This window comes from Mobula birostris, chromosome 4 (assembly GCF_030028105.1).
Source record: "Mobula birostris isolate sMobBir1 chromosome 4, sMobBir1.hap1, whole genome shotgun sequence".
Lineage (NCBI taxonomy): Eukaryota > Metazoa > Chordata > Chondrichthyes > Myliobatiformes > Myliobatidae > Mobula > Mobula birostris.
This window is the reverse complement of record NC_092373.1, coordinates 108,231,181-108,251,528: the sequence shown is the minus strand read 5'-3', so window position 1 is coordinate 108,251,528 and position 20,348 is coordinate 108,231,181. Positions and strand designations below refer to the sequence as shown.

At 40.3% G+C, this 20,348-nt stretch overlaps 1 protein-coding gene across 1 annotated transcript in view; it reads right to left on the bottom strand.

Annotated features, from left to right (window-relative positions):
- ablim2 (actin binding LIM protein family, member 2) overlaps positions 1 to 20,348 on the bottom strand; it is a 337,989-nt gene that overhangs the window by 103,900 nt on the left and 213,741 nt on the right. The window contains exons 7-8 of the mRNA XM_072256986.1: positions 18,143 to 18,230; positions 9,440 to 9,498 (exon numbers count right to left, since the gene is read on the bottom strand). Coding sequence (XP_072113087.1) covers positions 9,440 to 9,498; positions 18,143 to 18,230 — 147 coding nt within the window. The remainder of the gene's footprint in view (positions 1 to 9,439; positions 9,499 to 18,142; positions 18,231 to 20,348) is intronic.

Here is a 20,348-nt window from a genome sequence, read left to right as displayed (position 1 = left end):
GCGATGAATATTTGAAGCCATGAATACTTAGTCATCAAATTCAGTCAAGATTGAAAGATTTCTGGATATAAAAAAAATTAAGGGACACAAGGATAGTGCAGGAGAATGGTGTTAAGATAGATGGTCCATTATTTTGATAAACAATATAGAAGCCTCAAGTAGCCAGATGGCCACTACATAGTCCTGCTTCATGTTTCCTCCAGGTTATCTAAGTGAAAAGACTCAATGTTTGATTTGAAGAAGCACAGAGTTTTAGTCTCATTAACGCCTATGTTTTATGACCTGGAGTGGAAGGGGAAGAAAAATTATGCCAACACTGTGGTCAAGAATTAGGATTAGGCAATGTGAAATAAGAAATATTATTTTAATTTGGATTTCATTAGATAGGATGCCACTTCAAAGTTCAAAGTAGATTTATTATCAAAGTATGTATACTATATACAACCTTAAGATTTGTCTCCTTACAGACAGCCACAAAACAAAGAAACACACAAGAACCCATTAAAAAAGACCATCAAAAAAGTGCAGGAAAAAAAATTGGGCAAACAATAAAAGTAAGCAAATAACATTCAGAATTGAAGTTCACAAAAGCGAGTCCATAGCCACAAAGCCAGTCATCACTGCAGCCAATCCAGGAGCCTGTTAGTTGCAGGCCACAGCCTCAGTTCAGGACAGAGACAAGTAAACCTTGTAGAGCAGCGAGCTGAACTGACCTGTCCCTCACCTCCAGTCCCAATACCCTGACCTTTTCAGTCTGGTCCAATGCTTAAATCATCTAAACCTTGGGTCATTCCTCCCTCCTAGACCCGGGCCCTGCCTCTTGGGCCTGGGCCCAGCCACCTCAATTTGGCCCACACCCGACCTTTCCAATTCAGCCTAGCACTGAAATCCATCAAACCTCAGGTTTTTCCTCACTCTAGGGCACAGGTCCTGCCACACTGAACAGGCTCCAAGCAATGGCCAAACATTGGTTCGTTCCTCGCTCTTGGGTCTATGTTGGATCTATGTTGACTCTCAGAACATTTCCATTAACCCGCTTATTTCTCTGCGAACTATTTCCCTCATGTAATCCCCACACTCCTAACTCAATGTCATCGCACTAGGGGTAATCTAACAACCAACACGTCTTTTGGTATAGGAGGAAGCCAGAGCACCTGGAGAGAACTCATAAGCTCACAGGGTGAACATGTGAGCTCCACAGACAGAACCTTTGACTGACCTTTGTTACAACTGGAGGGGACAGGGGGTGTGAATTCAGAATGATTTGTGCCAAAGAAGAGAGAAGTGGTCCTAGGATCATATTTGGTGATTGGCTAGGATTGGGGAATGAGCCATGAAAGACAAACATTGTATTGGCAATGAGATATACATGAACACAAGAAATAGGAGCAAGACTAGACCAACTGGCCCTTCAAGCTTTATCTGCCATTCAATGTAACCTCACACCTTCGTAATTTCCTTTGCTTACATCAAAAAACTTGGGTTCAGATTGAAATCCACCACTCCTTCCTGGGCTGGCATTGCAATAACTTTATTAATTAAATCTTTCTCATTGTAGTCTAGATTTAAAGTAGTCTGCTCCATCATCAGTTCCTCAACACATTGACCTAAAAACTTACCAAATACTTTCCAAGAATTCAAACTCAACATTTGATTTGCCCAATCTGCATGAATGCTAGTGACCTCATGATATTCATTTTCCCACTTTTATGCACTTCTAATTTTTTAAAATCAAAATTATTCACAATTCTTTATTATTTAATTTGAACTTTCTTTTCTTCCCTGATCTAAATCGTGATTTAATCCTCTTAGGAGCTGTTCTCTACAAAAACAATGCCCTAGGATAAAACCAGAGCTTTTTGGAAGAAAATGTGGCTGAATCCTATAAACGCTGAATTCCGTTACTATATTTCTATTTGCTAAGTGCTGTGTGGAACACAGCCTTTGCCTGTCATTTTAAATATCCCAGCATGTATCTCTAGAACCCTGTGTGAATCTTTTTTAATCTTAAATTTTTAAAAAATGTTTTATATGATTTTTAAATTTATTTTTGCTCAGCATAACAAAACTTCCAATTTCCAGATACAATGTACACTTATATTTACATTTCTTCCCCTTACAGACAGCAGGCATCAGAACACTTCCATCAAAATACAGACATCACCACAACATCTTATACAAAAGCCCGTATTAGTACAGCAGACAGGTTTACATCTATATACTGCAGAAAAGGTTGCCATGTTTTATGAAAACTGTTTGCTTTTGTGTGTACCATACATGTCAAAAAGTCCAAAGGAATGTATTCCATGATTAATTTACGCCAACCAAAAAGTCCAGAGGCCTTATCGGATATCCAACGAAGTAAAATGTTCTTCCTCGCACATAAAGTCAGGATGTTAAAAAGTTTTTTCTGATGTGCATTAATAATACGACTGCTAGGGCAGCCTAAGAGAAAAGACACTGGGTCCAGTTCAAGCTCCATCTTCAGAACCTTTTCCATTTCACCCAAAATATCACTCCAGTATGCCTGAAGTTTGGGACAAGTCCAAAAACAGTGGGTGAAAGTTCCAGTATTTACTTTACATTTAGAACACATTGGAGAAACCCCAGTCTTAAATTTCGGGAGATGATCTGGAGTCAGATGGGCTCTATGCAGAGTTTTGAGTTGCAATACTTTAGTTCTATTACAAACTGAAATCTTCTTTGCATTATCACAGATGTCTTCCCATGTTTCAGCTGTAATTTCTACTCCCAGCTCTTCCTCTCAGACCCTTCCAAGCTGCTCAGCCTCTCCACAAGAACATTCCCTCAGGATGCTGTAAAAAGTACTAATAGAGACTTCACCCTTAGAATGAAACACCCTCTTTTCTATGTCAGAACTACAGAAATCAGTTAACAATGATGTTTTTTTTCTGTATATAATCTCTTATCTGAAAAAAACAAAAAAGATCCTTACTGGATATGTTAAATTTCTGTACTATTTGACTAAAAGACATCATCGATCCTTCATCAAACAGATCTCCTAGATGGAAAATACCCTCAAAAATCCAAAGTTTAAATCGAGAATCCATTCTGCCAGGCTGAAAATCTGGACTGCCGGTTATTGGTGTGAAGGGTGATATTTTCGCTGCGTTGCCCTCAATTTGTCGCACCGCCCTCCAAACCCTGACTGTATTAGTTGTTATTGGGTTGCAACAATATTCCTTAACTAGGTTCATCCTATTGAGGAAAATCAAATTAATAAGAGGGCATTTTGCTTGTGAAGCTTCAACGTCTAGCCAAATTGAGGAGGGGACCCTGCAAACCCAGTCAACCACATGAGACCTAGACTACTGGGAAGCTGTAACTTAGACATTTTAATACAGGGTCTTTTTTTGTTCCAAATGAAAGAAACAAATCAGCCTTTTATTTTTTTAAGTATTTGTTGGGTAAAAATGACTAGAATCATTCGTATTGCGTAAAGCAGACGAGGATGAATGTTCATTTTGAGCAAGGATATTCAGCCAAGCCAAGAAATGGGAAGAGTGCTCCATCGCTCAAGATCCTGTTTGATTTTGTCAAATGATGTGCAAAGTTAGCTTTGAACAAATGATCAAACATAGGTGTGATAAATATGCCTATTAAACAAAACCTGTCTGCGACCATTTAAAGGGGAAAACATCCTGAGTGTCAGGTACCTGCTGCAGATTCCCCAGAGGCATAGCCTCTGATTTAGTAAAGTTGATTTTATAACCTGAAAAGGCGCTAAATGAATTGGTGCATTGTATAAGGTGGTGCACTGATATAGCAGGGTTCGATAAGAAAATTAGAACATCATCCACATACAATGTAATTTTATGTGACTTTAGACCTATGTCTAGAGCAGATATTTTGGGGTCTTGCCGAATAGCCCCAGCCAGTGGCTCGATCGCAAGTGAGAAAAGTAGTGGTGATAAAGAGCAACCCTGCCGGCTGCCCCTCAGAATACTAAAATTATCCGACCTAATACCATTAGTGAGAATCGCAGCCAAAGGGTCATTATAAAGAACCTTCACCCACTTAATAAAATTATTGCTCAAACCTAATCGTTCTAAAATGAAAAAAAGATACGGCCTTTTCTTCATCTAAGGAAACCACCAAGCCGTCCACTACCTGTTGCTGACATGCCTGAATCACATTAAGTAATCTTCTGATATTGTCAGATGATCTACAGCCTTTTACAAAACCCGGATGATCCTCCTTTATGATAAAAGGTAACAGAGTTTCTAATCGCAACGCTAAGGTTTTAGATAAGATTTTAAGGTCAACATTTAACAATGAAATAGGCCTGTAGGAGGCACAACCTTCAGGGCTCTTTCTTTACTTAAGAATTAGGGAGATATTAGCTTCTCTCAATGATGGTGGGAGGAGACCACAATCAAATGCATGATTGAACATGTTTAGCATAGGCTCTGATAATAACCCTGTGAACTCTTTATAGGATTCACTAGTGAGTCCATCAGGCCCAGGGACCTTCCCACTTTGGAGCTGTCTCACAGCTTCCTGTATCTCATGTATAGATAACGGAGCATTAAGGAGGGACTCTTGTTCAGAAGAAATGCCTAAGAGATCTAAATTCCTGAAAAAGGACTCCATCCTAGATTGTCCATCATTACAATGCTCAGATTGATACAGTTTAGAATAAAAATTCTTAAACATAACATTAATCATTTTAGAATTACTAGTGAGGGTTCCTGTCCCATCCCTAATTGAAGCAATAGTCTGAGAGGCATTTTCCTTTCTAGCTAAATAAGCCAAATACCTACCTGGTTCCTCACCATGTTCAAACAATCATTGTTTAGCAAACGTCAATTTTCTTTTGGCTGCTTGTGTAAGTAAAGAGTTTAGTGTACAGCGTAGGGCTGTGATATTCTGTAACTTGGCTGCAGAAGGCTTATTATTATAATCCTTCTCAGCTGCTGCAAGCCTTGTTTCCACTAGGCGCTGCTATTCCGCAGCTTGTTGCTTCTTACTAGCAGAGTAGGAGATATTTAATCCCCTTGCATAGGCCATAGCGGTTTCCCAGAGCATTGGTGGACTACTAGCTGATTTGGAATTAATAGATAGGAAAGTTTTGAATTCAGAAATAAAGTAGTCTATACATTTATTATCATTTAGAATATAAGGATTCAGCTTCCAATATCTAGATCGTGCTGAATTATCTTTGGGTTTAATATTTAAATATACTGCTCATGGTCAGAAATAGCAATATTTCCAATTGTGCAGGATACAACTAAATCTAGGAGCGTTTTGCAGGTTAGAAAAAAGTCTATTCTGGTGTAACACTTGTGTGGATTAGAAGAAAATATGAAGTCTTTGTCTGAGGGATTTAACAACCTCCAGACATCCACAAGTCCTAGTTCTCCACATAAGCCCCTAATTTGTTTGGACTGTGAGGAGAGCAATGGGGTACCACTAGGCACTCTGTCCATCAATGGGTCCATGAGACAATTAAAATCCCCACCTACAATAATGTGTTGTATTGAAAAGCTTGTAAGTTTGGAAAAAGCATCTCTTAGGAATTTGAGAGGATGAGCTGGAGGGCAGTAAACATTGAGAATACCATAGTCCCCTCCATATACTGAAGCCCTAACAATCACAAATCCCATACTTATCCTTAATGCAGTCTAATAATTTAAAAGGTAAGTTCTTCCTAATTAAAATGGCCACCCCCCTACTCCTGGTATTAAAAGATGAAAAATAGACTTGATTAAATCCACTCTGTTGCAGTTTTAGATGTTCTTTATCATTTAAATGTGTCTCCTGCAATAAGGCTATATCCATCCTTTCCTTTTTCAGGTTTAGTAGGATTTTCTTTCTCTTGATTGGTGAATGACTCCCCTTAATGTGCCAAGTGCACAATTTTAATATATTACTGGTCATAATCCTTTATAACAATCATGTGACTCCGGAGGAGAAGAAACCCAAATTAAGATCAGCTGAGCAGCAATAAGTAAATTTTTAAAAACCACGAAAAAAACAAAGCGCCAACAGTGCTGAACAAGAGGACTTACCCCACACTTAAAGAGGATATCTGAACCTTCTAGCGCCCCATTTTCTGCTCCACTGCCAATATGGCATTTAACATAATCAAAAATGAAAACAGGGCATAACTTATCAATCCACCAATTTGTTACCATCATGTTTAAACTCCTTCAGGCTGGAGCAGCACCCCTAATTTAAACATATAATGAAACTGTATTAATTAAAACAAACACATTACCCATCCTATAAGATAGCTTGCCATCGAGTAATGAAAAGGTAAAATAAAGCAACAATTGAGCATGTTATCGTCCATAAACAGGGCTACACAATATACCGTATACATTCTTTAGCCCAACGTGGCCAGGAAAATTTTAGCTTTGCCAGGAGAATCAAATATCTTGGTGGTCCCATTGCAGATGATTTTCAGTGCCGCTGGGCATAGCATAAAGTACTGTATTCCCGATTCTCTCAGCCATTTCTTTACCTGGTCGAACTCCTTGCGCTTCCGAGTAACGGCTGCCGAAAAATCTTGAAAAAACATAAGCCTGGATCCCTCATATATTAAAGCCTGAGCATCAGTCCCGCGGCGCCTCAAAACCTCCATCACTGTTTGCTTATCCCCGAAATTATGGAACCGCATGAGGACAAGTTGAGGCCGTTGGCCTGGGCCCAGTTTTGGCGCCAGCATACGGTGAGCTCTTTCCACTTTAATCTGTCCAGCCTTGGTTTCCAAATCAAGGAAATTAGGCAGCCAGCCCTCAAAAAACTTCGCCAGTTGGCTGCCTTCTGTACCTTCAGGTAGACCGATGATTCGTATGTTCTTTTTCCTACTTCTGTTCTCAAGATCATTGATATAGGCAGACAAGCTTTGAACTTGCTTTTCCAGCGCCTTGATGCGGCTTTGGGCTTGATCAGCTACCGCGGAGACTCGGCCCTCGGCTTCAGTCGTTCTTGTATCAAGATTTTTAAGCTCCAATGTATGGTTTTGGAGTGTTATAGAGAGTGGAGCCAGCTTCTCGTCCATCATTTTGGATATGTTCTCCATAACTTCCTGAATTACTTGACAAAAAGCAGGGTCCAACGTGTTAGCATAGCTAGCAGTAGCTAGCTCCTCAGCCCCGGGTGAGCGCTCTGTGCAGCCCATCTTGGCTGCCTTTTTAGTAGCTTTTGATGGCATGATGTTGAAGCAGCTCAAAAAAATAATCATCAATGTTCAGGTCATTAAATCCGACACTTGGGCATTTAAAAAAAAAAGTTGAAATGGATAGGGTTACATGCGAAATTATCAGTGTTGCAGTGCTGAGCTCAGCAAAGCAGACTTTTCACTGCGTCGCCATCTTGAAAAACCATGCACTTCTAATTTATACTTATTTTAACACTGGTAGAGGCTAATAAATAGCTCTATCAATGTTTTTTCCCTCCTCTGCTGCTGCTTACTGATTATAATTGTATGCAGTATTCTGCCAACCATTGTCTCTTTATAATCACTATTTTGATGATACCTCTAGTTAACAATGCCACCTTAGCACTTTTACCTCTTCATTTGCTCTTCTCAAGTGTCAAATGCCAATTTTGTCATCGTCTACCCACATTACTGTCATGGACCTTTAGATCAGTACCATTTAATGCCATGTGCTGTCAGTTCAACTCTCCAATTTGGAATGCAGTATGTAGTTGAATTTGCTCTTTGTTCTTTGATCCCATATGCTATATGCCTTTGTTTCCACTTCCTATTTATTTACCTCAAATATTTCTAAATTCTAGCTTTGTTTCCTTCCTTCCTGACTTGCTCTTTAATTTCTCAAACACCTGCTAAGTTTAAATCTTCATAACATAAGCAATTCCCTCTAAAATGTAAGTGATAAGGAATGGTGGGGTGGTGGGGGGAGGAGGAAGGAATTGAAGATTGATACCATCATTTCAGGCCTCCAGAGACTTTAGGCCTAGTTGATCAGAATAGCATGGGATCAGTTGATCAGGGAATCAGAGAGTCTGGAGAGTATAGCTGGGAGGCACTAGAAGGCTTTGCGGGGTGGGTGGGGAGCTGGAGGTTATAAAACAAGGAAGGATCTTCGCAACAATTCAGTGCTGACCATCCCTGACCAGCAATACACTGTTGACCCAGGAGTCCACCAACAATCACATCCAGGTACTGCAGTCCAAATGACCTCAAAAATGTTCCAAAATGAGTGCCACCTGAGAAGTAATATCATCGCACGTGTTCTCACCAAACAAGCCTACTGTTCCTGGAAGCTTCCAGTGATGACATAAATCTTCAATTTCTCACCCCTCATTTCTTGCATTGCTTATATTCATTGAGGGTTTAACTGGCAGACATTTTGGAACCTGCTGGGTTCTGGGGAAATTCGCACCCTGAAATTATGACTAAATTTCTGGAGAAATGGAAAATAATTCAGAAATTGTCCTTTCCACATTTCATGTCAAAGCAGTTTAGTGATTTTTTTAAGCATTATTCATGAGTTAAAGGTCTTACTGGTGACGTAAGTACATTCAGAGAAATATCTTTCTTTCCATCTTAGATGCTTCACAAAAAATAGCATTGAGATATAATGTCTAAATACGAGCACTAGGGGATTTGCAATAAGCAACATTTGTTCAATCATTCCAGCTCCTTTGTCAAGTCAACGCAGCATGGAACTAATTGCACTAATTACTTATCCTCTATCTCCATAAGTTATATTACATACTGAAAGAACCAGTCCATGTGCCAAAGTATCGTATGTTTCAGACAGTGAATGTAAACAGATTTTCACTGATCTCTCTTACTTTTTATGATTATTTTAAGAAATTTTAAGATCTGACAATGACTTTGTGAACAAAGGTAATAGTTTTTTCTCAGTTCCTATTAGAACACTTCTACTTGATACATTCATCACTCAGGCCTTACTGAACAAACTCTACGGCTTCGACCAATTAAAGCAATAGGAAGTTCATAGTTAAATGGGTTCAGACAAATTTGTTATTCATATCTGGTTTAGAAACAACTAACCACATTTTCTGTTACTCTGGGTAACCAAACACAAGTCACACACTTGTGGACATGTATGTGCATTCGTTTTCGCCAGTATTCATGCAGAGTAACACGTATAGTTGTTCTGTTAATGTAATTTTAACTTGGTTTTCACTTCAATTCTAAAGAATCTCAATAAAATAAATACAACAGAAATTTTAATACTGCTTAATGAACCAGCACAGAAAAGCAGGTTCAACCCAGCCATTTACAATTTGGAAAAACAATAAAATTAAGTAGCTACATTATAAAACATAAACTTAAATGTTAAAAAATCATGAACAACTGAGACTATTTGAGATTGTTGTAATTTAATTATTATGGTAATAGCTTATTAAAATATAAATAATTGGTGCTTCATTCAATTATTTAGTTACAGGTGTGACAATATTTCTTTCAACTTACTTTTTGCTTTTCTTCTGCCCTAGCAGCTTGTTTACAGACTGGATGCCAAATTAAAGCACCTGCAGTAAGTAGAAGCAAAAAATAAACAAAATGGGAAAATATGAGTTTAATTCACATTTCTACATATCAAGATCCACTTTATCATTATCCTGTTCATGTCTTTTTGTGCAGAAAGACCTTAAAAATTATGGAAGAATGTTGTGGCTGGCCTGTTTTCCCAAATGTATTTTGTGTATGAGAACCAGGTGAACTGAAAGGGAGAGATATTGCTTGTTTTATTGTTGCATCCAAAATTGTGCACAAGGTGAAAATATGCTCAAAACTTGAAGATTTCAAGTTTTACTCTCTTGGAACCTTGACTATATCAATTGGCATTTTTGCAAACACAAAACAGGCAGAATGAGTCTCATTCCTGTAATAAATCTAAAATATTATCAATCAATGCACACATTATACCTTAAACTGCTGCTATATCAGGGAGCTCCACAAAAGAAATCTGGATGACAACTTGCAGTCACAACAGTAACCCTGACATACATTTGCAGTTGTCTAGATACCCAAAGCTGCGTGGAGACCCAGTGAGATTTTGTCTGCAACAGGCAAACTGCATCAAGTCCAGATCTTTGCTCAGGCAGGAGTTAATTCTAGCCACACTCATCCTCTTGAAGCACTTCATCACAGCAGATGTGAGTGCTGCCAGTTGATAGTCACTGAGGTAGCAGCAATATGATTGCTGCCCTTTGAAATAGGAAGGAACGCAGACCACTCTGAAGCTGTCCTTGAGCACTCCAGAAGTTGATCAACACAGGTTTTCAGTACTCAGGCAAGTACACCTGATACCCTGAAGGATATTCTGACATTGGCTTCTGAGACAGAGTCATGGGGTCACCAAATACTGTGGGAATTTTCACAGGTGAAGTGCTATTCTTCCTTTCAAAGTGTGAATAAAAGGTGTGAAGTTGTTGGGGAGGATGGCAGTGTGTTCAGAGGCAGTGACCACTCCATCTCTGGGTGTAATAGTTTGCCCATGTCCTCTACATTTTTGTTATGATCAGAAGATGCTGCTGGCTATTAAATACACTGTGCACAGCAATTCCCTCTCGCTAGTGAACTGTTGGACTGCAGAGGAGCACTGCAGCTTGAGCTGATTGTGCACGTCCTTGCCTGCTTCAGACATCTGCGGAAGGCACCACAGAAAACGATGCACAAGGAAATGAGCAAGCTAGAATCCAGGAGCGATTTAGATCAAAGCCCTTCATGCTGGCACTCCTGTCATTCTTACTGGCAAACATCCATTCATTTGAAAATCAACTGGACTACCTGCACCTGAGACTGAACCAGCGAGAGACAAGGAGCTTCATGACTCTGTACCAGACGCAGCCATCCAGCTCGACGGTTTCAGCGTGTTTTGGGCTGACTGGATCCCAGTGATCTCAGGGAAGACCCATGGTGGCTGTATCCATATTCACATGGATAAGAATTGGCAGGTTGCTGAGAGTGGTTCAGGACGGTTTAAACCAATTTGGCAAGGGGCTGGGAACCAAAATGGTAGTGCTGAGGATGAGGTACATGGTTTACAAACAGAGGCAATGTGTAGTGAGACTCCTTGCAAGGAGAGGCTGACGATAGGGCAAAATTGCATGCAGTCAACAGGCGGAGATGCAACGTAAAAGGTAGACAAAATCAAAAAAGGTGAATACAAGATTGAAGGTGTATATTTGAATGTGCGCAGTGTACGGAATAAGGTAGATGAAGCACCGTCACAGATTGTCATGTATGATGTTGTAGGCATCACTGAATCATGGCTAAACGAGAATTATAGCTGGTAGCTTGATGTCCAAGGTAACAGGTTCTGTCGAAAGGGAAGGCAAGAAGGCAGAGGGGGAAGTAGTGCTCAGTTGGTAAAAAATTAAATCAAATCATTAGAATGAGGTGACATAGGGTCAAAAGTTGTTGAATCATTATGGATAGAGCTAAGGAACTTCAAGGGTAAAAAGACCCCAATGGGAGTTGTATACAGCCCCAAACAGTAGTAAGGATGTGGTCTGCAAATTAAAACAGGAGATAGAAAATGCATGCCAAAAGGACAATGTTACAATAGTCACGGAGGATTTCAATACACAGATACATTGGGAAAATCAAGTTGGTACTGGATCCCAAAAAGGGGAAATTGTAGAATGCCTACGGGATGGCTTTATAGAGCAGCCTGTGGTTGAGCCCACTAGAGGATCAGCTGTTCTGGATTGGGTGTTGCGCACTAAACCGGAATTGATTAAACAGCTTAAGGTAAAAGAACCTTTAGGAAAAAGTGAGCATAGTATGTTTGAATTCACCCTGAAATTTGAGGAGCAGCTAAAGTCAGATGTATCAGTATTAAAATGGAGTAACGGGGATTACAGAGGCATGAGAGAGGAGTTGGTCAGAACTGACTGGAAAAGAAAATTTGCAGAGCAGCAATGGCTGGAATTTCTGGAAGCAATACGGAAGACACTGGATATATACATCCCAAAAAGCAAGAACTCTAAAGGCAAGATGACACAACTGCGACTAATGAGAGAAGTCAAAGCCAATATAAAAGCCAAAGAGAGGGCATATAGTAGAGAGAAAAGAATTCTGGGAAGTTAGAGGATTGGGAAGCTTTTAAAAACCAAAAGAAGGCAACTAAAACATTAAGAAGGTAAAGAAGGAATATGAAAGTAAGCTAGCCAATAATATTAAAGAGGATACCAAAAGTTTTTCAGATACATAAAGTGTAAAAGAGAGGTGAGAGTGGATATTGGTCCACTGGAAAATGATGCAGGAGAGGTAATAATGGGGCATAAGAAAATAGTGGACAAACTGAATAAGTATTTTGTATCAATCTTCACTGTGGAAGACACTATCCATATGGTAGAAATTCCAGGTGTCAGGGGATCATGAAGAGTGTTAAGTTACCATATGTAGGGTGAAGGTTCTCAGGAAACTGAAAGGTCTGAAGACACCTGGACCAGATAGTGTACACCCCAGGGCTTTGAAAGAGGTAGCTGAGGAGATCGTGGAGGCATTAGTAATGATCTTTCAAGAATTACTAGATTCTGGAATGGTTCCAGAAGACTGAAAAATTGCAATTGTCACTCCATTCTTCAAGGAAGGAGAGAGGCACAAGAAAGGATAGAACATAGAACATAGAATAGTACAGCACAGTACAGGCCCTTCGGCCCACAATGTTGTGCCAACCATTAAACCTTGCCTCCCATATAACCCCCCCCACCTTAAATTCCTCCATATACCTGTCTAGTAGTCTCTTAAATTTCACTAGTGTATCTGCCTCAGGCAGATTATTCGACGCACCAACCACTTTCTGAGTAAAAAACCTTCCTCTAATATCCCCGTTGAACTTCCCACCCCTCACCTTAAAGCCATGTCCTCTTCTATTGAGCAGTGGTGCCCTGGGGAAGAGGCGCTGGCTGTCCACTCTATGTATTCCTCTTAATATCTTGTATACCTCTATCATGTCTCCTCTCATCCCCCTTCTCTCCAAAGAGTAGAGCCCTAGCTCCCTTACAGGCCAATTAGCCTGACCTCGGTGGTTGGGAAGATGGTTGGAGTCGATAGACAAGGATGTGGTTTTGGAGTACTTGGAGGCTTATGATAAAATAGGTCGCAGTCAGCATGGTTTCCTCAAGGGATTATCTTGCCTAACAATTCATTGTAGAGGTAACAAACAGGATAGACAAAGGACCATTGGTTAATGTTGTGTACTTGGATTTTCAGAAGGCCTTTGACAACGCGCCTTACATGAGGCTACTTAAAAGGTTATGAGCCCATGGTATTATAGGAAAGATCCTAGCATGGATAAAGCTGTGAATGATTGGCAGGAGGCAAAGAGTGGGTATAAAGGGAGCCTTTATGCTTGACTGCTGGTGGTGTTCTACAGGGGTTTGTGTTGGGACTGATTCTTTTTATGGTATACGTTAATGTTTTGGATGTTTTGTTGCAAAGTTTGCAGATGATATGAAGAGAGTGTGAGAGCAGGTAGTTTTGAGGAAATAGAGAGGTTACAGAAGGACTTAAATTAGGAAAATGAGAAAAGAAGTGGCAGATGGAATACAGTGTTGGGAAATGTATGGCCATGCACTTCGGTAGAAGAATTGAAAGGGTTGATTATTTTCTAAATTGAGAGAAAATACAAAAAATCGAGGTGCAAAGGGACCTGGGAGACCCTTGTGCAGGATTCCCCAAAGGTTAGTATGCAGGTTGAGTCTGTGGTAGGGAAGACAAATTCAATGTTAGCATTCATCTCAAGAGGACTAGAATATAAAAGCAAGGATGACTAGCCAATAAAATAGGATACCAAAAGTTATTGCAGTTATATAAAGAGTAAAAGGGAGGTGAGAGTTGATATTGGACCACTGCTGGTGAGGTAGTAATGGGGAACAAAGATTGGAGGATAATCAATGTTGTTCTGCTTTTTAGAAAAGGCTCTAAACAGGAAGCAGGAAATTATAGGCTGGTGAGTTTGACATCAGTTGTGGGAGAGTTATTGGAAAGTATTCTAAGGGACTGGATATATGTATTTGGATAGACATGAACTGATTAAGTATAGTCAGTGTGACTGTGTGTGTGGTAAGTCATGTCTAACCAAACTAAAAGAGTTTTTCAAGGAATTTACCAGTAAAGTGGATGAAGGCAACGTGGTGGATGTTGTCTACATGGACTTTATTAAGAGATTTGACAAAGTACCACATGGCAATCTGGTCAACAAGGTTCACTCGCTCGGCATTCAAGATGAGGTAGTAAATCAGATTAGACATTGGTTTTGGGGGGAGAAGCCTGAGAGTGGTAGTAGAGGGTTGCCTCTCTGACTGCAGGCCTGGGGTGCCACAGGGATCGGTGCTGGGTCCTTCGTTGTTTGTCATCTATATCAATGAACTGGATTGTTGTGTCTGTGCAACTACATATCAATCAAATAAAAGCACACATGCAGGAGAAGGCTTTAACTGGTATATTCACATTGTAGCGAGAGAGAGAGCAGATCAATGTGCATACATAGACAACAGATCAATGTGCATAGGTGTTATCAGTCTAAGGCTAAAGGCAGTCATTGCTCTACAAGAAATAGATCCATACATTACACTTCCTCTCCCTTTAGAATAATGTAACACAAAACTGCATATGTACAAAACATTCAATTTCCCTTTCACAAACTATATTCAAATAAACATGCTTTCACAATAGCGGTTCATAACTAATTTCACTATACTAAAGATTCAGTCTTTTGAGTGGCACTCTGTTTCTTTCAGATAGCACCTCTGGACTTGTGGAATAGCATCAGGTTTGGCTGGTGTCTTGCAAAGACAACTTTCTCTGCTGCAGGTGTCACGTTGCTGTCAGTGACACGATCGTCACCGAGGGGTAAGTCCAGTGGCTGTAATGTGTCTGTCTTGCTGGATGTAGGCAACTCAGGTGTGTTCTTCGGTTGAGCATCTGGTACTGGGTCCACATGATGTCTCCATGTATGATCTCCAACACCCACTGTGTACATCAGCGGTCCAGTTCTTGTAACTATCCTACCAGGTGTCCATATAACTTCTTGGTAATCACACACTAGGACTTCCTGTCCAATCTCAAAGCTTCTTGCTGATTCACTTGGCAACTGGTTGAACTGTTTATTCTGCACTTCCCTCCATAGTTCTAGTTTCAAGAGGTCTATGTGAGATCTCAGATTCTTGCTTGTGAACAGCATTAGGGGAGTTTGATTTGTCATCGCATGAACAGAATTCTGATACACAGAAAGGAAATTGTCCACCTTGAGCCGTAGGAAAATGTCCTCCTTGTCCATAGCTTTAATGGACTTCTTAAAGGTTTGGATAAACCTTTCAGCTGATGCATTTCAGCTGACATGGAATGTTTGATGCCATTTTTTCTTCATGAATAGTCTAAACTCTTTTGATGTGTACTATGGTCCAATGTCACTCATAATTTGTTCTGGTCAACTATTTCTGGTGAAGATAGTCCTCAGAGTTGAAACAGTCTTTTCCAAGGTGGTTGACTTCATTGGAATGACCTCCGGTCACTCTGAATGAGCATCTACAGCAATCAGCAATCACAATGAGTCCATGAATCATCCAGCAAGGTCAATATGTACTCTTTGCTATAGTGATGACGGCCACTCCCACAGGTGTAACGATGCCTGTAGGGGTGAATTTTGAACATTTTGGCATCTCAAACAGCTCTTGGTCAAGTTTTCATCTATCTGTCTATTCTCGGCCACCACACATTGCTCCAGGCGAGAAGTGTACTGAGGTTGTTACTATCACGAAACATATCCGACAGCTCTCAGGGAAGCAAGAACTGTACTACTCCACCATGAAGGCAAAACTGGAGCATTCTCAGAGAATATACAGCCACTTCTGTGATACCAGGGATACGAGGTGCATATGGCAGGGAATTCAGAGGATTACAGACTACAAGTTTACCTTGCTTGTCAGTGACCAGGATGCCTCACTCCCCAACAGGCTGACAGTCTTTTATGCCGGGTTTGATTTACAGAAGGAAGTGCTGACAAGGAAGGCACCTCTCATCCCAGGGGAGCAGACACTCTACCTACCTGAAGCTGAGGTGAGGAAGACCCTGGCCAGACTCAACCCATGCAAAGCAGCGGGGCCCGATAATATACCAGGTCAGGTTCTGAAAGACTGTGCTGCCCAGCTAACTGAGATGCTGACTGATATATTCAACATCTCTCTGTAACAGTCCACTGTCTCCTCAGTTTTCAAGGTGGCAACCATCATTCAAGTAGCAAAGAAGGCGACAGTAACCTGCCTAAATGAGTATCGTCTGTTAGCATTAACATCAACCATTTATGAAATTATTTGAGCGGCTGGTCGTAGAACACATTAAAGCCTTTCTCCCAGCTATATTGGACTCTTTCCAGTTCACTTATTGCCCAGATCGGTCCACTGATGATGCAATAGCCTCTGCCCTCCACTCTGTCCTGTGCCCTGGAAAAAAGGATCCCATATGCCAGACTGCTGTTTACAGACTTCAGTTTGGTGTGTAACGTTATCATACCACCCCCCCCCCAAAAAAACTGGTGGGGAAACTGTCCTCGCTGGCCCTCAAAACTTCCCTCTGCAACTGCATCCTGGACTTATCAGAAAGGCCACAGTCAGCCCACGTGGGCAGCAACATCTCTATTCCCACTATGCTGAGCACTGACGCTTCCCAGGGCTGTGTACTCAGCCCACCTCTGTTCACACTGCTGACACATGAGTGAGTCACAGGATTCAGCTCAAGCCAAGTTTGCAGATGACACAACAGTGGTTGGTATCATCAACAACAATGATGAGTCGCAGTACAGGGAGGAGGTGGAGTGGCTGGTGGACTGGTGTGAGAAGAACAACACAAGTCTGAACATGGAGAAGACCAAGGGAATCATTATGGACTTCAGAAAGGTGCAGGTGAACCATCCCCCTCTACAAATATGTCTCCTCCGTACAGACAGTTAAGTGCACCAAGTTCACACCATGGATGACATCATCTGGTCCTTAATATCACCTCCCTGAACAAAGTGGCACAGTAGCGTCTCCATTTCCTCAGGAGATTGAGGCAAGCAAGGCTCTCCGCCTCCCATCTTAACTGCCTGCATATTATAACAGCGCTATTGAGAACATCCTGACAAGTTGCATCTCCATCTGGTAGGGGAGCAGCAAAGCACTGGACCGGAGGTCCCTACAAAAGACTGTGAGAATGCCTGAGAGGATCATCGGAGTCTCCTTACCATCCACTGGGGACATTTAGCAGGTTAATATCAGTCTATAGGTTGTGGGAACAGCTCAGTCAAGTTAAGTTGAATGAAGTTATCCCCTCTGGGTCAACAGCCTGATGGTTGATGGTTAACTAGGTATTATTAATTCATTATGAGTTAGGATCAAAGGAACATTTAGAAACCTTTCTCTGGTTTATGAGGGCTGGAGGCAAAACAATATGAAGATACTAAGGATAAGATTACAGATCTTCAAATGTTCCAAAGATATTTTCCATCTGCCCTACCTTGTCTTTACCAGAACAGCTGCTACATCTTGACCTTGAAAATGCTCTTCCCTGAAATTCCTAGCTTTTCTGAACATGCATATTGTGCATGCCATACCCTCAATATATTCAAAGGTACTTCACAGCCATTTAAATCCTTATGAACTAGATATTGAACTATCAATTCCAAGTTTAATCCAAAGCAATAAGCAATTCCAAATTAGTATATCCAGATCACAATATCTAGAGGGCATCTCCGAAAAAAGCAAGCCCAAAGAACAGCACGTAAACTATTAATGCGATCACTTTGAATGTCTCATCTCCTAGACCCAGCTGTGCAATCCACTAAACAGCAATGCAAAATGAATCCGTTTAAATTTTCATTTAATTCAGCAGACCAGAATTCCAGTTTTCATTTTTAATATCACTTCTATTCTATCAAATATTATTTTGCTCAATGATTTTTATTTAAACATATTAATTACTATATAAGTAGGGTTTTTCATTAACAAGTCTGAATTCTTATCATTAAGATGAATCACATTAAGCTGTAACTTTGAGTAACCTCACAGAACTCTGCTTATAAAATGAGCAGAATGCAAAGTTTTAAGGTTGCATTGAGCAGCCTAATTAAAGTATGAAGTAAAAAGTAATATAGATTGTCAAAAGTTCATTTATTAATTTTTATACCTTGCAGATACATTTCTTCCCCTTCTGCAAACATCTTCTCGCACCTGGCACATCGTGCACAGTCTGGATGATAATGTTTGTCTCCCGCCTAGAAAATAAATGAGGTTAATGGCTAAATTTATTAGTGTACTAATGTTTTGCAGATTGGTTCAAATTTCATATTAATTAACATAAATAATTATTTTATCATAATTTCAGCTTCTGTTCAGGTTTGAATAAATGTAGTGAGTCATTAGGTATATTTCATTCCCAATCTCTTCCACATGTCAAAAATGTCTCCAAAGATAAATATGAATTCTAATTTCATTTGTGCTAAACTCAACTTCTCTGTGCTCTACTTCACACCAAAGGCACCTCTACCAATCATTACACAAACTCTAGTACTGCTTTCTACAATATAATATCTTAATTCTGAGGAAAGTCTGGAGGTCAAAAGTCTGGAGGCCCAAGAAGGCAGTAGCTTTCTATTTTATCCACTACCTCCAGACATTGAAATTTCTCAAGTGACTTGAAAACTCTTTTTACTTGTGCTTTAATAGAAAATACACTGAGTGGTTTACAGTGCTTACCCCCTGACTTTGCTAGGCAGCCTTTGCTCAGTTAAGCAAACAAGTCTGGGGCAGGAACAAACTGCATGGAGACATCCTAACTTTAATCAAAAAAGTATTTTGTTTCCATTACACTATCTTTTGTTGGGTATGAATCATCAGTGTGGAGAATTTAGAAATTAACCCTGTAAGAAAATTGATGAATACTAAATACATTTTAGACTCACTCTTTCATGTTGCTTTCATGTCTCAAAAGGATTTAACTGCCTTAGCAGTTGATCTGCTAATTCACATAAACATAAGGAATTTTTCAAAGGGCTGTCAAGTGATCTTTACCCACTAAAGAAAATGTAAAGAAAATAACATTACTAAACTGTAATTTTCCACCAAGAAGCATTAACTATGATCAACTAGTTGACATTGAATATCCTGATATCTGTTTGTAAATCCAACATGATGTTGCAACTGATGTTTATCGAAAAGGCAATTGAAGTTAATATGAATTCTTGACATTAATTTCAATCCGTAATATTTGCTGCTTCTGTCAGCAGGGGTCAGAAACACTGCCCTGCCAAAAGGTTTCAGCCCGAAACATCGACTGTACTTTTTTTCCATAGAAGCTGCCTGGCTTGCTGAGTTCCTCCAGCATTTTGTGTGTGTTGCTCAGATTTCCAGTATCTGCAGATTTTATCTTGTTTGTTGGTGAACAATTAACCAGGTCACTGCAAGATGCTATTCAATACATTTCAGACGTTCATACCCTAATAATGCAGTGCGAAAATTCACTGCAGAACAAGAGGTAGCACACCTAACCACCTGCTCTGCTGCTGAGTCCAGCAGTGTCATAGAGTCACAAAGAGTACAGCACAGAAACAGGACCTTCAGCCCATTTAGTCCATGCTGAAATAACTTAAACTGCCTACTCCCATCGACCTGCTCCAGACCCATAATCCTCCATATCCCTACTATCCACGTACCTATCCAAACTTCTCTTAAACATTGAAATCAAGCCCGTATGCACTATTTGTGCTGGCAGCTCATTCCACACTCCCACAACCCTCTGAGTGAAGAACTTTCCTTTCATATTCTCCTTAAACTTCTCACTTTTCACCCTTAAGCCATGACCTCTGGTTGTAGTCCCACCCAGTCTCAGTGGAAAAAGCCTGCTTGCATTTACCGTATCTATACCCCTCATAATTTTGCATACCTCTATCAGATCTCCTCTCAGTCTTCTTAAGTTCTACAGAATACAGTCCTAACAATTCAATCATTCCTTATAACTCAGGTCCTCCAGATGCAGCAACAGCCTTATAAATTTTCTCTGGACTCTTTCAACCTTTCTTACATCTTTCCTGTAAGTAGGGGACCAAAACTGAACACAATACTCCAAATTAGGCCTCACCAACATCTTATACAACTTCAACATAACATCCCATCTTCTGTACTCAATACACTGATTTATGAAGGCCACTGTGCCAAAAAAGTTCTTTAAGACCCTATCTACCTATGACGCCACTTTCAACGAATTATGGACCTGTATTCCCAGATCTCTATTTTCTACCACACTCCTCAGTGCCCTCCTGTTCACTGTGTAAGACATACCCTCCTTGGGCCTACCAAAGTGCAAAATCTTACACTTGTAAGTATTAAATTCCATT